Source organism: Staurois parvus, unplaced genomic scaffold, assembly GCF_062004578.1.
Source record: "Staurois parvus isolate SC_StPar_1 unplaced genomic scaffold, SC_StPar_1.0 ptg001328l, whole genome shotgun sequence".
Lineage (NCBI taxonomy): Eukaryota > Metazoa > Chordata > Amphibia > Anura > Ranidae > Staurois > Staurois parvus.
The window spans coordinates 4,579,854-4,598,754 of NW_028319124.1; the positions used below are offsets into that span (position 1 = coordinate 4,579,854).

General features: G+C 43.0%; 1 protein-coding gene across 1 annotated transcript in view; it reads right to left on the reverse strand.

Moving 5' to 3' along the window:
* Nucleotides 1-15,856, reverse strand: part of ASH2L (ASH2 like, histone lysine methyltransferase complex subunit) — a 32,403-nt gene extending 16,547 nt beyond the window's left edge. Inside the window, exons 1-10 of the mRNA XM_089661292.1 lie at nt 15,721-15,856; nt 12,675-12,741; nt 8,624-8,766; nt 8,435-8,523; nt 7,023-7,117; nt 6,837-6,932; nt 4,488-4,583; nt 3,434-3,506; nt 2,885-2,975; nt 68-285 (exon numbers count right to left, since the gene is read on the reverse strand). Coding sequence (XP_089517418.1) covers nt 68-285; nt 2,885-2,975; nt 3,434-3,506; nt 4,488-4,583; nt 6,837-6,932; nt 7,023-7,117; nt 8,435-8,523; nt 8,624-8,766; nt 12,675-12,741; nt 15,721-15,809 — 1,057 coding nt within the window. The 5' untranslated portion in view covers nt 15,810-15,856. The remainder of the gene's footprint in view (nt 1-67; nt 286-2,884; nt 2,976-3,433; nt 3,507-4,487; nt 4,584-6,836; nt 6,933-7,022; nt 7,118-8,434; nt 8,524-8,623; nt 8,767-12,674; nt 12,742-15,720) is intronic.
* Between the last annotated feature and the right edge of the window lie 3,045 nt (nt 15,857-18,901).

Genomic DNA, 18,901 nt, shown 5'->3' on the forward strand with positions numbered 1-18,901 from the left:
GGTTAATAAGTAAATGAAGCATACATAAATGTACTTTACGATGACATCACTTTAAAAAGCTCCTTACCACGGTCATGTAGGGCAAGCAGCACCCTTTCATACAGACAAGCTCGGTACAGATCTCCCGGGATCGGTTTTCCAGCCCAGCAGTCCAACTCCAGTTTCTCAGGATCTGGTGCATGGGGGTCTGGCTCTGCCAGAATGTACCTATACCCATCTTTGTTAAAGGGGTGCTCAAGTGGATAGCCATGAGGAGGAAGACGCTGCGCTGCAAATAGTGGATCGCTAGAGAAAGAAAAAAAAAAAATTATATATATTACTTACAGTAAAGTTTGAAAACTGATCCCTTCCATGAACTGCCATGGCTGTGAGAGTCCCCTAATCGTTCCAAAAACCACAGTGAGGGAAGAAGAAAAAAATTCCAGCAAAATGAACAGTTCTGTGGTTGAGCTTTGGTGTTAAGAACTAAGGCATGAATTCAAATACATTTTCAAGGATGAACGCTTATAATGCAAAGTACAGGGGTGGTACTCAACAGCTTTCTAATTTTAGGGAGACCCGTTAAGTCTCTGAAGGTTTTAAATAAAGCAGGTACCAGTAAGAAAAAAAAAAGACTGGTACTCAAGCCTGATGACGCTTTTCCATCTACTTCACCGCAGGGATGCAGGGAGTGAAAAGAATCAGTGCGTGGTGGGGAATACAGGCATCCACCAATATCATCAGCAGTGTCAAATGCCAAAGAAGCATACTCCAAGGTAGGAGAAATGGCCTGGCTCTGAATTAAAACAATAAGATCTGACCAGCTCAACCAAGGAAGCCAAATTCTGCTTCCCTGTCGATTAGCACTGACCAAAGAGTCATACATGTCTGGGAACCCTATGAAACAGGATTGGGGTTGCATAACTGTATCCCCAGTATTCATGAAAGCAGATGGTAATGGAGTGTAAGAGGATGATATTACCCAAGACAAATTTCTCTCCTCGTCTTAGGGAAGGAACAGCCATGGAGGCATGTAATCCACAGACAGTGTAGATTACCGCAGACTTTGCTAAATGATACATAAAGCTGTTCAAAAGTTGCTGGCAGTTAAGGACATTTTTCTGGAGACAGACCTTGGGGCGATCATTTCTACTTTTTTTACTCTTCAAGTGCAAGTTATCTGACCATCAGGTTTACCCTCTTGCTTCAATACCTGTGTCCCATACCTGAAAGAAGCATGCAAATAAGGATGTCCAACTTTACCCTGCCTTACCAGATATCCATACTTGTTCCAAGTCAGCGACTCAAACCTCACTGAACCCAGCTGGATAATCTGCTAGCCAAACAACTAAACATTCCCATGTGTCTTTCATGAACGTATCGAATACTTGCAGTGGGCAGCATTTCAAGACATGGGACAGAAAGTGAAGAATATTGCCCCTTTTTTTTACATGCAGTAAAGTTTCTCCCCCCTCATTTTGGCCCTGCAGTGACAGGGTCTCTAATGTCTGACTGCAGATGCAATAAGTGAATTGTGCACCATCTAGTGGTTACATTGCTCATTGTCAAAACTCACTTTAAAGTGGAGCTCCAGGCTCAGCCCCAATTTTTTTAAAAGTCAGCAGCTACATACTTAATAAAAGGGCACTTACCTGTCCAGGGATCCAGTGATGTCCTCACCCGAGCAAATTCTTCAATCAGGTGCCAGCATCTCCAGGGAAACCGGCAGCTTGCGGCTTCACAGCTAGTTTCCTAATGTGCATGCGTGAAAGCACGCTGCACTGTGTGAATGGTCAGGCAGTTTTCTGGGACCTGTGAAGTGTACCAGAAGGCTGTGGAGGAAGGAGAGGGCCAAAACTTCTGGTCCAGATTACCGCGGCGTATCTGACCAGAAGTGGAAGCAGGTGCCTGTCAATATTAGATACCCACGCCCGCTTGCCCCCAAAAGTGCCTAATGTGGCAGTGGCACGGGATCCCTGAGAACATAAGTATTGGACGGGGGAGGGGTTCCTTTATAAAAACACACTGGGGGAGATTTACTAAAAAACTGGAGCACTCAGAAGTTGATGCAGCTGTGCATAGTAAGCAATCAGCTTCTAACTTCAGCATGTACAATTAAGCTTTGGTGGTAAAACCTGGAAACTGGTTTCTCTGCAGGGCTGCACCAGATTTTTCACCATGCAGTTTTAGTAAATGACACCCCCCCCCCCATCACTATGCCCTGAATGGGCAACATGGCAGTAACTTTACATTAGGTGACCTCTGCCTTATGTACACATCAACTTTGCTGAGGCCCATCTACTGTACACTGCATCTTTAAAATAATCTCATGTCTTATGTAATGTGCAGACTGGGGAAATGGTAGATAGAGAGGCTCCCAGTAACTAGTAACATTAAGTTTCTACAGATTTCTCTAATGTGTCAAGCACATTTACTAACTGCTTTATTGGTCTGTTGAGCTGACTGCATAAATCCCCTTCAGTTTGCATAAGGCACCACTGTAATATTGTCAAACAAACAGAAGAAAGAAAAAAAATGTGATTGATGTACACAGTAATAGGCTTTTAAATATTCTCATCTATCCTAGAAGGAAAAAAAACAAAACAAAAAAAAAAAAAAAAAAAAACAAACCTTGCCACAATCTAATTGATTGTATGTGCTAAGAGTACACATTTCAGAGCTCCAAACTTAAAAAGGTAAAAGTGCTAAGAGCAAGTTTTGGCAGATTGCAACATTGAGCATAACGCCTCCATATCTCCTTCATTCAAAATCCTTAGTTGAAGTAACCTTTAACCATGGAAACCTTGTGGTGTGTTGGCCCTGGTAGGAGCCTTTCCAAAGCACAATATTTGTTCCCCAAAACATGGAAGCTTCACACAGAGAAACCTATATAGGGAATCATTACCTTCGGGTTCGTTTTGCTGCGCTAGTAGAACCTCCATCTTGCTGCTTGCGCTTTGCTCCTCTACCTTTTGCAGAGCTGGCAGCTGCTGAGCCTAAAAGGCATCAATTTAAAAACCATGAGAGAAATCTACAAGGTCAAATAAAACAGAACATCTGTCACAGGCATATTCAGGCGATTTCCTAAATTATTACTGCATGTCAAAGAAAAATTACATTTCTAAGAGTCTGAACTTTTCCTGTAAAAAAGGTAGCCTAGCACCACCACTTCCAGAATAAGTCAAGATTTTAATACAACTTCAGCTGTCTGCATCTCTGGATCAAGTGGAATGCTGGACGGACACACACACGGACACCTTTCTATGCATCTTCATCAGGTTTTCAGTTAGAATTACCCAGACTTGTGACAGGAAAAATTTAGATCGATAATAAAAGTTTGATATTAAAGTTTAGGCTGTAACTTACTGCCTAGCTCACATGCAGCCTGCTAGCCTTATTTTATTCTATACAGAAAACAAAGTAAATCATCTTTTTTGTTCATTGTCAAGCTTACCATTTAATCCTCCTGCAGTAGAAACTGCACTGCTCTGCTTCTGGTCATAAGCTGGACCGATGTTTCCCAAATCCTACAAAATAACATTTTATCATCATAACTACTTTACTATTCAGCATACCAAATACATTGTACATATTAAAATTATTAATGTTGCATACCTAACATTTTTGGACACCCATAGGGGACCCCAGCCCTTCCCAGCACTATATGAAACCAAGATTTTCAGCAAAAATCATAAAAACCACACCCTCGCGAAGTCAGAGGGAAGAATGCCCCCTTAAACTGGTGTTGGTCAGTGGAACGAATGCCCCCTTTTACAGGCACCCAAAGAGGTCACTGGTTTGGACTGTTAACAGACAAGAGGAGCTGCTCCAATAGTCCCATGCCACTGTCTTTGTGAAAGCTATTGGTGCCTGAACTACATAGGCACTGTCAGGTAGAAGATCAATCTGCCTCTGCTCAAGGAAACCCTAGTACCCCTTTGGAACACTCTAGGTCAGCCATTCTCAAGTGAGGTCTTCTATCTTGCCCCATTCTTACCATACCCCTGGTTCACATATGTGTGGCCGCTATTTGCGTGGGCACGAGAGCCCATTCATTTGAATGGACTCCCGTGCCCCAGGACATGCAGGAAAGTCCCTCCACTACTTGGGAAATCTCACCCTGCACAGGAACCAAGGTTCCCACTACGGTTACAATTTTCAGTGCAAGCGGTGTGCCATTACAATTAATGGCACCCGCCTGCAGGTCCCGCATTCCTCCGTGTGGGTGGTGTGGCTGCAAGTATTTGTGCGGGTCCTGCAGTGGCATCACCCACACAGATGTAAACCAAGCATTATGGCTGGCTAGTGGACCCTTGTCACGGTCATGGCAATGTTCACACTAGCAGTAGTGCTAGCGAAGGATAGGGGGTCCTGCCATATTCAGGGCATAGTAATTTACCACCCCCCCTACCCCAATAAGACTGAAAACATTGGAATGATCCCTGAATGCTCATTTTATTTATTTTTACAGGCAGATATACAAAAAGTGGTGGAAGAAGTTTTATTACCTGATCAAGGAGGCCGAATTTTGGATAATCATCTTCTGGGTCCTTGCTGCCTGGGTCCGGGTGTTCTTTCACTAAAAACACATCTCGCTCTTTAGTCTGAAACAGAGGTTAGTACAATGCTCACATTGGTCTTCGAAACACTGTACTGGACAACCATTACATAAACTCCAACAAGATTCCTATATTGACAAATGAGAGAGCAGTCTCTTCTCATGACTTATTTGAAAACATGCCAGTTATATTGTCACCTCTAGCTATTCTATGAAATATTAAGAGCACTAGAGCAGTTTATTTGCATGACCTATTGGAAACACAAATAGGAAAACCAGAGTTAGGCTTACTACGAGTCTTCCAGGACAGTCGTAATTTCAAGGGGCTGTCCTGGAAGACGCATGGAGAAAGTGATATTTATGTAAGAACATGACAGAAGCACTTTATTTATAATTGTATATAGGATCATATTATATTGCTCTTTGGTTTTGGTATAGATGCAATATATGGCTGTGTGAATTTATATATTTCAGATATCAGGGAGGAGAAGATTTACAGCATCTTGGGTGGGATAGAAACGTGAACGCTAATTACGTACGGGTCAGTGCCTTGAAAGTACAAACACCTCTGATGAAAACAGCTCAACAAGTAACATTTGAAAGTGTAAAAAAAAAAAAAAAAACAAAAAAAACCACCCCTCCTAGTAGCCAGTCTCCTGCCAGCAGCAATTTTGCAGAAAAGCCGCCTGATGGTTGTAAAAGTAACACTTTTGCAAGAGTTTAGGTGCATTCCCAAGTGTCAAGCGCTTGGGCATGAATTAATTTAAGCCTTTGAAATGAATTAATGCTCAAGTGCCAAATGTGCCTAGCGTCAAGTGTTTTTTCTGCCAAAACACTGCTGCTCCTGGATGCACTGGCCCTGGGTTTTTCTTCCTGCCTGTAAACGCCTTAAAGTCTATGTCCTCATAGACACATAGGATAACATGGAGGGTCCTTTACAAGCAGTAAAACAACAAACAAAACAAAATCCACAAACACCCGATACCCCTAAAAGTGGCTGTAACAATGCCCTGTGTGCATGAGGCCTAAAGCCCCCAGCAAAAGTATGATTTTTGTACTTAAAATCCTTTTCTTGGAGTCCACTGAGTGACACAGGAATTGTCAGAATTCTTAGACTCTGGTTATACTGCTACTTAGGAGAACTGCACACTTGCAAAAAGAAAACAAAAAAAAAAAAAATTGCCAATCACTGTCACCAGTCTACTTCCAGTGAGCTCAGGGTGTCACAGACTCACCCCCAGGGATGCATCACCACAACGTCTTGGGCTCACATGAGAGGCTGCAGTGAATGGCTCTGGTATTACTGTGTGAACACTATTCTCTGCAGCATTTGGGACTACCCAGTGATGCTACAGGAAGGAGAGGAAGAGGACCCCAAAAATGCTGAATGAGATAAAATCATAAAATAAAATGAGGCTAGGAAAGGTTAAGGACAAAACAGCAACAGCTTCTATATTTTCTCAGTACATAAGAATCTTGCCAGAATCAATCAGCTATGATTAAGTGCTGAGTAAAACGCAAAACAGGTTAGCAGTTTTCTGTATTCCCCTGCTGTAGATTGTGGTTGTGTTATTCAAGCAGCAAACAGTGAAGGTGGTTTTAGATGTGTGGCTGACTACCATTTTTACCTTTCCTGTGAAGACAGTTACGAGCTGGGCCAGTACCTAGTAGTGTGTTAGCAAGAGTAGATCAGTGGGCCAACCTGGAGCAATGCAAATTTTCTACGCAAGAATCTTTTCTTTAAACATTCTAACAATGGCCATCACTTAAAGTGCAAGAACTACAGTGTTAAAATCAGGTAACTGAGAAACATTTTAAAGCTCAAATCAGCTTGGATTCCAAGTGTTATATTTTGTGAAAAGCAACACTTTTGTTGCCTATTGAGTCCTAGAACATAGTAAATAATCAATGAATCTGGACCAGTGGTGGTCAACTTTGTTGATATGTTGAAATGCGGCCCCCCAACAAAGTGGCCACAAATAGAAAAAAAAAAAAAAAAAAAATATCAGTGAATTTTCAGTGATCGAGACTGTGTGGACATGGTGCAAGAGACGGTCCAAGAGTGCAGACATGCTAGAATGGGAATATTATTCAGGAGACTGTCCGCATACACTTAGAGATCATTGCTATAACAGGGCAATAGGGAAACAGTGTCTGTAGGGGGACCACACAAAGTGCCGAAGGGCCGCAGGATGGGCACCAGGGTTCCTAATACTAACCTGTTGTCCTCTACAATATGAAATGGAAAATAAATAGTGCACAGAAAACACACACGCCATTTTACTTAGAAGACATTTACCATAGTTTTCACAATACTGTTTGGCCAGGACATCTTTCCCGGTCTCTGTCGTGTGGTCAGGCTCTCCCAATACTTGTCAATAAATGGAATTATATCCTGCAAAGAACAGCAGTATTATACTGCGAGTATCCGAATATACACTCGGAAAAATAAATGTAAAATATTTTTTACATGATAAATGATTACCTTGTCTTTGGAAAACATAGTTTTTGGATGCTCATCTTTGTTTCTAGACTGCCATGTTAAGTTTGCTAAAGTGGTGAGACACATTTCCTTCAAATCTGCAAATAATAGATTAGGGATGATTATTGTTCCTTGGAAACATGTTAATCTTTATGGATGTACTAGATGGTTCATGTAAAAACACTAAAGAGAAAATTAAGAAGGCCCCTTTCACACAGACTGTCCGATTGGGTCTGCCTGTCAGCTTCAGGCGGACCCAATCAGACCATCTATAACGCTCTATGGAGCAGTGCATGTCAGCTGACATGAATCCACTGACACCCTCCAGCATCCAATCCTGTACGCTAAAAACAAACAGATGGGGATCCATTCCCTATCCGTCCGGCGGATTGGATGACAGCCAGATGGAAACGAACAGGCGTTCCGTTTCCATCCAAATCGCCCCATAGAAAACAGCAGGCAAAGCAGAGCAACACACAGGATTTTCCCTAAGAACACATTGAAGTTGATTAAAACTGGTACACTCAATCTTGGTAGCCAATCAGGTTCTAACTTCAGCTTTTTCAATTAAGCTTTGACAACAAAACCAGGAAGCCGATTGGTTTCTGTGCAGAGCTGCAACAGATTTTGCACCGTGCAGTTTTAGTAATAACCCTCATTGTTCTTTAGCAGGTTAACCAGAAACTGCAGCAAACTGTAGGTGGTCAGATAGCTTAGAATACATGCATTATTACTGAAGAAATATTCCAAGGCTAGGTACACATCTAGGCACTTTCCATGTGGCTGTGTTTGCACAGGCACAGCAGCCCATCCATATGAATGGGCTGCTGTACCTGCAGGAAAGCACAGAGAAAAAATAAAATAATTCCCTGCACATTTCTAAAAATCAATGCATGGGAGGCACCAATAAGAATTAACGGTACCCCAGGAATCTGCTAAACAGCAGTGCGTTTCTGCTGCAGGTGTGTGAACGTGTGCGATTTACATGTAGTCCCACACTTGCATAGATGTGTACCTAGGCCAAGCAATCTTAAGGTGGTTGTAGCCATATTAGCACACTTGCAACAGCCAAGTACAAGCTTTCGGGAATTACCCCTTTCTTGAGGTCCAGCAGTACACAAAGCCATGGATCTTAGACTGCTTGGACCTTAGAAAAAGCAGAAAGCTCCCCTCATAAGCTTGTCCTGATAATTTTACTGGGGGTAAAAAAAAAATAAAAAATTTATATATATATATATATATATATATATATATATATATATATATCTTACTCAATGAAGTGATAACTTTTTTTTTTTTGTTGCTCAGTGTCCATCCTCTGAGGGGGCTCATACTCAAGCGGTCTGTCATTTTCCCAGAGAAAATACTAGAAACCAACAAAAACAGGTCTCCCAACCCGACATCTAATGACTTACTGGCTTGCTTTCTCAGAAAGTATGTGTTTCCGCTGTGATGGCATACATTACAATGGAAGCTGTAGTTGGTCATAAATGTAAGACAAGACCTAAGAGAAAAATAATCCATTATTAGCACATGTTCTCAGCTACCCTTACTCATCGCTTTTTATTTGAAATATTTTATTTCAAGAGAATAGGACCACATACGTAGTATCTATACCAAATGTATCTGCTCCAAACCACTTCAGGCAGATGCCACATTGAAGCTCAATCTCCCCAAGCTGACGCCCATTCTCCTCATCCACTGATCCTGTCTGAGTATCCATGGCCTCACCTTCGGCCGTAGAGTCCTGGGGAGAATTCAGAGACTATCATAAGTGGTTAAAAAGATAAAAAAAACACACACACTCACAATCTGTAGTCCTTGATGCCATGTTAAAAAAAAAAAAAGAAGAAGGACAAAAAGGAGAGCAGTCATTTGTCCCAGCACTACTATAAAATGGCTCCTGGACCCAGCAGCTGACACAGGTCCCCTACTTGCAGCCAGCAAGAAATCTCTAATAGAAGTGAGCTCCATCTGCAAAGCTGGATTGGGGAGGGTGGGTGTAAAAAATGTGGCTTAGGTCAGTGAAGAGGCGGAAAATGAACCCAAAACAAAAAATAACACAATTAGTGTCATCTCTTTAGTTTTACCTGGTTATTGGGGGTTTTTCTTTCATGACTAAACAGCAAAAACCTACTAGGTGCCATTAAGCAGTCCAATGAGAACATCACGGGGGTTAGGCTGGACATACACTATACAGTTTTCTGTCCAATTTCCTTTAGCTTTACCTTCAACTATGTAGTGCAAGGGCCTGACTGACTGGATACAAGTGAAAGTGTTGTTTAGGTATGACCTCATATTGTATGGTTTTTGGTAAAGCTACAGAAAATTTCTCAAGAAAATTGTATAATGTATGGCCAGCCTTAGGATCAGCAGTCTCATTGAACAGGGTAATGGCAGTTGATAAATTTTAGCCATAAAGTCAGTGAAAGTCAAGCCCCTCAAACAAAACTAAAATCAGAAAGGGGCTTTACTTTACTTCTACAATAGCAGAGGGAAGTGGAGACGTGCAGACTGTCCTAGCCCAGGGAAGACAATAGCTTTATGTAATGTTTTCTAACCTGCCCAAGCAATTTTCACACCAAGGAAGCTTGTTTTGTCTGGATTTAGGCTTTAACATGGACCCTAAAACCCATCACCTGGAGACAGTTTCAGTCAGCCATCATTGATTCAATTGAATGGAGAAGAAATGCAGACACCTCAGGGCTGATTTACTAACTTCTCATTTGCAAATGGAGCCAAAGGGAAATTAATTTAGGGGCTGACAGCTCCTGCGCCAATTGTAGCCGCTCGCCATGAATCATTTATGGAGCAACTACATGCGGGCGGTAAGCCCTGGATGCCGCCTTTGGCCACAATTACCTGAGGGAGAGGTCAGTGTCTCATTGATTTAAAAAAGGCTGCTTCCTGCATCTAGTCACTGGGAACTCCCGTTGTGAATTTGTTCATCACTGATTTACATGCAAGAACCCCAAGTATGAATGGAGCCTATAAGCTGTTTACTTTGCAAGGAAGTTAGCTTAATGAAAGGTGAAGATCTGCTGACTTATATCATCCCATCATGTGGAGGCAAAAATGCTATTTTTTTTTCCTTGCACATGACTGAGTCTTCTTCGCAAAGAAACACTTCAGCACATTCATTAACCACTTGCCTACCAGGCACTTATACCCCCTTATTTACCAGGCCAATTTTCAGCTTTCAGTGCTGCCGCACTTTGATTGACAATTGCGCGGTCATGCAACATTGTACCCATATGAAATTTTGATCATTTTTTTCTCACAAATAGAGCTTTCTTTTGGTGGTATTTAATCGCCGCTGGGCGCTTTACTTTTTGCGCTATAAATAAAAAAAGTTTGTTTCTATTATAAAATTTTTCAAACAGGTATTTTTTCTCCTTCACTGATGTAAGTTGATGAGGCAGCACTGATGGGCACTGATGGGCACTGATAGGCAGTACTAATGAGGTGGCACGGATAGGCGGCACTGATAGGCGGCACTAATATGCAGCACGGATAGGCGGCACTGAGAGGTGACACTGATAGACGGCACTGACTGGCATCACTGCTGGGCTGCACTGGTGGGCAGCACTGGTGGGTGGGCACAGGTGGGTGGCACTGGTGGGCACAGGTAGGTGGCACTGCTGGGCACAGGTAGGTGGCACTGCTGGGCACAGGTAGGTGGCACTGCTGGGCACAGGTGGGTGCACTGCTGGGCACAGGTGGGCGGAGCTAGTGGGCGCACTGCTGGGCACAGGTGGGCAGAACTTGCGGGTGGCACTGCTGGGCACCGATCATCAGGGCACTGATAATCAGTGCCCCGATGATCGGTGCCGATCCCCGCTCTGACAACTGCCGGTTCTCGGCAGTACTTTCCTCACGATCTGACAGTGTGAGGAAAGTGCAGCCGAGAACCGGCACTTGCATTTCCCTCTGATCAGCGTGTTATTGGACACCGCTGATCACGTGGTAAAAGGCCGCTGTGATCGGCCTTTTACCACATCACGTGATCAGCTGTGTCCGTAGGACACAGCGATCATGGAGATCGCCGGATGCGCGCCCCCTGGGGCGCGCAGGAGAGCGCGTTCTGGGAGGCCGTCATATGACGTAAACCCAGAACTGGCCGGCCGCAGCGCAGCCGTCATTCGGCTATCTGCGGTCGGCAACTAGTTAAGCACTGGGCCAAATTTCCTTGGGATGTAAACAGCTTATTTGCTTATCTCAGGGGAAAGAATGGTTATTGAGCAGGGTGACATCCTACCACACCAACTTGCCAGCCAACAGCTCTTGGCCAGAGGTGATCTGAAAATAGTTAGCTCATATGATAATGGACTTATGTCTATGGCCAACTTGAGAAGCCGTAAACTGCAAAAAAAAAACCCCACACACCACTGAGCTACCTGCAGGTTTATGCACCACATACTAGGAGATTAGAACAGACTTTCCCGACCCGCAAGCAGAGCCCTCCAGTGCAGCTTTGTCATGGCTCCCCCCCGCTACTTCCATCTTCACCCAGTCTTCCTTTCAGGTTCGTGGACTCCGGCTGTGTGAGTGGCCGGGGCCATGAAAACATCACTCCCGTACATGAATGTGGGTACCCCAGCACGGCGCTATGCATTCCACGGCATACCGTGTGTCCTGAATGCAGCGTCACTGTACATGCACGTGTGATGTCATTGGCTATTGCTGATGTGAATATCTCCTAAACCACGGGTGGGTAACTGTGGCCTCCAGCTGTTGTAGAACTACAAGGCCCATGAGGCATTGCAAAACTGACAGTTACAAGCACGACTCCCAAAGGCAGAGGCATGATGGGACTTGTATTTCACCAACAGCTGGAGGGCCACAGTTGCCCACCCCTGTCCTAAACCATGCACGTTTAGGAGATGGTCATTGTACCTGCAGGTAAACCAGATTGTAAGCTTACCTGTAGGTACAAAGTAACATAGAAACTTCATTATCACTTTAACCCCTTGGCGCCGGCGCCTCCTGGCCCTTTAAGGATTCAGAAGCCGGGAGGTGGGGCTTTAGGGTCATGTGACCGCCGTGATTCGCTCTCACGGCAGTCACATGATCTCGAAAGGTCCTGATCGAAAGAGGAGATCTGGACCTTTCCGTGAGTACCGGACAAGTGTGCTGGGAGAGTGCAGGGTGCGCACTCTCAGCACATATATTTTCTTAATTGCACACAAATGTGCGGCCGCTCGGCGTCAAGGCCCAGATGCCGGGAGGCCGCACATTTGCGTGTGGCTGGCGCGAAGAGGTTAAAGTGGACCTGCTAACAATTCACACATGAATCAATATAGGAGTTGCCAAACTAAAATTTTACTATTTTTGTGTACTTCTGAAGTCACAGTCAGAAATGAAAACTCTTCCTTTAGTAAATCAGCCCCTAATATGATCTACGGAGCTTGGTTTTACTGCAGCATTAACTGGTCACTACAACATTTAGTGAATGCAGCATTTCAATCCATGGCCTATCATTTTATGGCAGGTTTCATACACCCACTTTGGGTACAGTAGGCAACGACTATCACATCGAGCTAGTGTAACCTTCCCCTTCCAAGTGGGATTTATACTCCTTTATTTATTTGTCGAACGCATCTGAAAAGGGGAAAAAAAACCCAGGGATTAAGTCAGCAGTTTCACTCTACATACCAAAGTATCTTTTTCATTGGAGGATTCGGTGTCCGGTCCTGCCGCTGAACCCAGTTGAACGGAGTCACTGCAATATAATAACTAGTAAATTACTTTTTTCACAAAGTATAAAAACATACTTTAAAAACAACACATCAAACCAAGACTCTTTATAGCACATTCTCAAATTTCAACCTTTCTAGGCATTTTTACTTTGCCAGTTTTCTTAGCAAACCTTTATCAGCCACCAACGTCTATGGCTTCAACATGTGGTAGTACTGAGCCACTATACAGACTAATCTCTCAGATGGTGAAGTAAATATACTGCAACTACCAAAGTTTACATCACAGCCAAGTGTTTCAGAGTGGAAACAACCTACAACTACAACTACTAGCAGTCTGCAATTTTTGTTTCAATTATTTCAGTTGGTTTCCAAGAAGGTATATTATACAAGATTTATATAGCACCGACAGTTTATGCAGCACTTTACAATATAAAAAGGAGACAGTGCAGTTACAATTTAAAAAAAAAAAAAAAAAAAAAGGAGGAAGAAGAGGATTAAGAGGGCCCTGCTCATAAGAGCTCACAATCTAATATGGTGGGGCAAATGGTACAAAAGGTTATAATTGTGGTGAATGAGCTGATTGAAGTGATGAATGTATAATGGGTGGCGTGATAGGCTTCCCTGAAGAGTTTTCAGGAATCCCCTAAAGGCAGCAAGAGTAGAGGATAGCCGGACAAATTGAGGTAGAGAGTTCCAGAGGATGGGAGAGTCTCTGCTGAGGTCCTGGAGAAGAGCATGGGAGGAGACAAGGGAGTCGGAGAGCAGGAGATCATGAGAGGAGTAGATAGAAAAGACTGGTGATGTAGCTCAGGGCAGAGCTGTGAATAGCTTTGTATGTTGTTTTGAAGCATTTTGAATTTAATTTGCTGAGCAATCAGAAGCCAGTTGGAGGGATTGGTAGAGAGGGGCAGCGGACACTGAGCAGTATAGCAACTGCGATACCTATGCAAGGGCAAGGGATCAAGAATACACAATAGAGTGGATTATCAAAGGTGGAATCCTGAGATAGGAGTTTGGGCCCCCAGTGAATAAAAGGCAGGTTCCTGGTAATAAAGCCCCCTCAAACGTGTGGCAAACACTGTCCCAAGCTTACGACTAGGGCTGCCTTGTGCCAATGGTAAAGCTATGTACCTCGGACACAGCCGATGACAGATCTGTGTACCGGCCCAGTTGCCAGTACCATGTGACCTGCTGTGACCAATCACACCAGATCACATGACAGTTGTATACAATGGATGGCTTCCTTTCATGCCATCCATTGTATACAAGTGTGTCTAGCTGTGAATGGTCACAGTGATCACATGAACAGGCTGGGCCAATCACAGCCCATCTGTGTCATGTCATTAGCCGTGGCCAATCACAGCTAAGCACAAAAAAAAAAAAAAAAGGCTGAATGAATCGATTTCATTCAGTTAAATGCTTGCTTATAGCAAAGAAATTCTTTGCTATAAGCAATCAAATTGTGTGGAAAAAAAAAAAATACTATGGTAACATTATACTACTTCGGTCAGTGTAATATAAAAAAAACAAAACAAAACATTTTTTTCGTACTGTCTCACCTGTACACTGCCACACCAGTTATATGATGACGCTGTACTGCACTGGTGACAGTATGTTAAAAAAAAAAAAAGTTAATTTTTAAAAAAATTCTTCATTTTCCGAAACATTATGATAAAAAAAAATTACAACTTCAAAAAAACAAACAAAAACAAAACAAAAAAACAAAAACCCTCGCCATGCCTCTTATGAAATACATCGGACTGTCTGCTCTGCAAAAAGGGGTCATTTGGGGGATATCTGTACTGTTCTGACATTCTTGGACCTCAAGAAATTAGATTGTCTGTCAGTACTTCAGGATTGATCAATATTCAGATCTATACCATAGTTTGTGAACTCTATAACTTTCCTAAAAACTAAATAATAAATACTGATTGGGTTATTGTCACCAAAGACATGTAGCAGAATACATCTCGGCCTAAATTTATGAAGAACAATTATTTATTTGAAAACTTTTATAACAGAAACAAAGAACCGTGTTTTATTTTGTTTTGGTCTTTTTATGTTAATTTAGCAAAAATTAAAAACCCGGCGATGATTAAATACCACCAAAAGAAAGCTCTAGTTGTGTGAACAAAATGATAAAATGTTAGTTTGGGTACAGTGTTGCATGATCGCGCAATTGTCAAAGTGTGAGCGCTGAAACTGGAAAATCGGCCTGGGCAGGAAGGGGGTAAGTGCTCGGTATTGAAATGGTTAAAAAACAAACAAAAAAAGCCAGACATGGTACTGCCATACCATGCGATTTGGTGGCCACAAATGCATCGCCATCAGCAGCAGTCCACAAAAGCTGCGCGTTGCAGCGCGGTGTGGGAAGTGTGCAGAGACTGCGCCTTTTCCTGCGCTGCGCACTGGTGTGAATCGTCCAGGACAGACGCCTGCGGCAGTCATGTCAGTCATATACACGTTACCAACAAGGACACGGCTCCGGCCCAGGTTCCTCTATTGGTCAGCTGACTACAAGACAGACTAGGATCTAGAGCACGTCATGAATTCCGGGGATAATGCGGCTCCAGCACAACATGCAAAACGCAAGCGAATAAATGCGTCAAAAAGAAAGCCCGCGTCTGACATCAGTGTATGTGCATTTAATTCAGGGCAACCCAACAGACATGGTGTGAACCCATCAAACTAGAATAGTTCCGGTTGCTCGGGGTCCTCAATATATCTTCATCACTGGAAAAAGACCCGTTGCTATTGGCAACAAGCCATCCCCCCACACATAGGGGGAGCCATTACACTGTAGGGCACACAGAGGGGAAACTTTATTGTCACAGCCTGCCCCCATCCTTATCCTGGGACTTGTAGTCCAGCCCCATCTGCAGGACATGTTGTGAATGAATGGCTCAGCACTGCGCTGCACACTCAGCCCCCCCCATCCATGCCAGACGACGCCCCCCCCACTCAATATCCCAATCACCACAAGCCCCGCCCCTCTTCCTTACCCGCTCCGGTTATCTCCGCCCCCTCCCGGGCTTGAGCCGGATCCTCCTCCTCCCGCCTCCGCACCCTCCTTCTCCGCCACCGCCGCCATCTTCACCCTCGACACACCGCGCGACGCGCGCCGACGGGAGGAGCCGGGGCGGGGCATGGCGGAAACTGCGCAGTTGAGGAAAGGAAGAGCGCCGCGGCCATATTTGTTGCGGGCGGTGAGCAGACGTAGTACGTGCTTCAGGAAAGCGCGGGAAAAGAGAGTTTGGAATGAAGACACGTGAGACCTGGTGAAGAGCGCATGTGTGAGGAGGGCAGAGAGATAGCAACAGCGAGAGCTGAGGGCAGGAGGAGGTGTCCGGAGAAGGGACTCAGGGCTAGTTCATGGTGTAGCTGGTTGTATTGGATATAATGCCAATTAAATAATAATGCAATTAACTACTCCTAGATTGTAAGCTCGAAAGAGCAGGGCCATTGAACCCCTCGTGTATTGTATTGTTACTGTCTTGTGTCATGTTCTGTCCCCCTTGTTACTGTACAGCGCTGAGCATACCCTTTGGCGCTATATAAATACTGTATAATAATAATACTTGCCCTCCTGAGGATTTCCCCGCCTTGCTGACCAGACCATTTTTTTGCGATATGGTGCTGCATTTCCTTAACTGACAATTGCGCGGTCATGCAACGCTACACTCAGATGAAATTTACATCCTTTTTTTCCCACATGTAGAGGTTTCTGTGAGTGCTATTTGATCGCCTATGCGGTTTTTATTTTTTCTTAATAAACAAAAAAAAAGACCAAAAATTTTGAGAAAAAAACATTATTTTTTACTTTTTGCTATAAAACATCCAGTAAAAAAAAATTAAAAAATAAAATGTCATTATAAATTTAGGTCAAAATGCATTCTGCTACATGTCCTTGCTAAAAAAAATCTCAAATACATGTAAATTAATTGGTTTACGTGAAAGTTATAGAATTTACAAATGGCGGTATAGATACTGCAATTTACGCCATTTTTTGCTATACAGCGCTGCACTAGTTTAAATGACAATTGCGCAGTCATGCAATACTGTATATAAATGAAATTTATGTCCTTTTTTCACACAAATAGGGTTTTCTTTTGGTGGTATTTGATCATCTCTGGGGGTTTTTTTGCACTATAAAGAAAAAAAGACAGAAAATTTTGAAAAAAGCGATATTTTCTAATTTCTGTCATAAAAAATATTAAAATAACCCTCAAAGTTAGTCATAAATTTAAGCCAAAATGTATTCTGCTTTCATGTCTTTGGTAAAAAATCCCAATAACTGCATATTAATTGGTTTGTGTGAAAGTTAAAGGGTCTACAAACTATGGTATAGATAATGGAATTTACACAGCTTTTACTTTCTGACTGCCCATCACATTTCTTGAGGTGCTAAAATACCAGGACAGTACAAACGCCCCAAATGACCCCTTTTCAGAAAGTAGACACCCTAAGCTATCTGCTGAGAGGCATGTTGAGTCCATGGAAGATTTATTTTTTTCCCACAAGTTTCTGGAAAATGACAAAAACATTTTTTTTTTTTACACAAAGTTGTCACATGATATATTTCTCGCACAAGCCATGGGTATATATGGAATTACACCCCAAAATACATTCTGTTACTTCTACTGAGTATGGGGATACCACATGTGTGAGACATCTTGGGAGCCTAGCCACGTACAGGAGCCTAAAATCCAATGACCACTTTGAAAGCCTGAAGGTGCGTAACTTCCTCATTTCACTTCCTGACTACCTATCACAGTTTAAGACGCCATGAAATGTCAGGATGGCACCAACCCCCCCCCCCCCCCCCGCAAGTTACCCCTTTTAAAAAGTAGACACCCCACGGAATTTAAAAAGAGGCATGGTGAGTATTTTTACAGATCTAATTTTTTCTCACAAGGTTTTGAAAAAAAGAAAAGAAAAAAATATGTTTTTGTTTTCTTTCTTCATTTTCCAAAAACTTGATCTGCAAAATACTCACCATGCTACTTATTGGATGTTGGGGTCCCGTACGCAGCTAGACTGAGAAACTGCATAAAAACAAAACCAGTTATGGACTCAACCAGAATATTGGGTTTGTTTATATTTATTCATATTGAAAAACAAAAATTAAAGGGCTAGTGGTCAATGGCACACAATGCTTTCTTTATTAAACATAAACATTTCTAAAAACAGAAAAAGAATTTAAGAAAAAAAAATCATACCACACTCCACAGGTCCTGAGTAACAATCCCACAAAGGAGGAGTACCCAGCAAAAGAATAGACAAATCAGTTGGTAACATTAAAATCTCTCTCCATAAAGGATGCATATGCTCTGTGTATAAATTTACAGAACTTGATCATTCACAGTCCTAGTTAAAGGGAACATGTTCCATATCATATATATATATATATATATATATACACACATATATACAGTATCTCACAGAAGTGAGTACACCCCTCACATTTTTGTACATATTTGATTCTATCGAACACTGAAGAAATGACACTTTGCTACAATGTGACGTAGTCAGTGTACAGCTTGTATAACATGTAAATTTGCTGTCCCCTCAAAATAACTCAACACACAGCCATTAATGTCTAAACCGCTGGCAACAAAAGTGAGTACACCCCTAAGTGATAATGTCCAAATTGGGCCCAATTAGCCAGTTTCCCTCCCCGGTGTCATGTGACTCGTTAGTGTTACAAGGTCTCAGGTGTGAAAGGGGAGCAGGTGTGTTAAATTTGGTGTTATGGCTCTCACTCTCTCATACTGGTCACTGGAAGTTCAACATGGCACCTCATGGCAAAGAACTCTCTGAGGATCTGAAAAAAAGAATTGTCGCTCTGCATAAAGATGGCCTAGGCTATAAGAAGATTGCCAATACCCTGAAACTGAGCTGCAGCATGGTGGCCAAGACCATACAGCGGTTTAACAGGACAGGTCCACTCAGAATAGGCCTCGCCATGGTCGACCAGAGAAGTTGAGTGCACGTGCTCAGAGTCATATCTAGAGGTTGTCTTTGGGAAATAGACGTATGAGTGATGCCAGCATTGCTGCAGAGGTTGAAGGGGTGTGGGGGGGTCAGCCTGTCACTGCTCAGACCATACACCGCACACTGCATCAAATTGGTCTGCATGGCTGTCGTCCCAGAAGGAAGCCTCTTCTAAAGATGATGCACAAG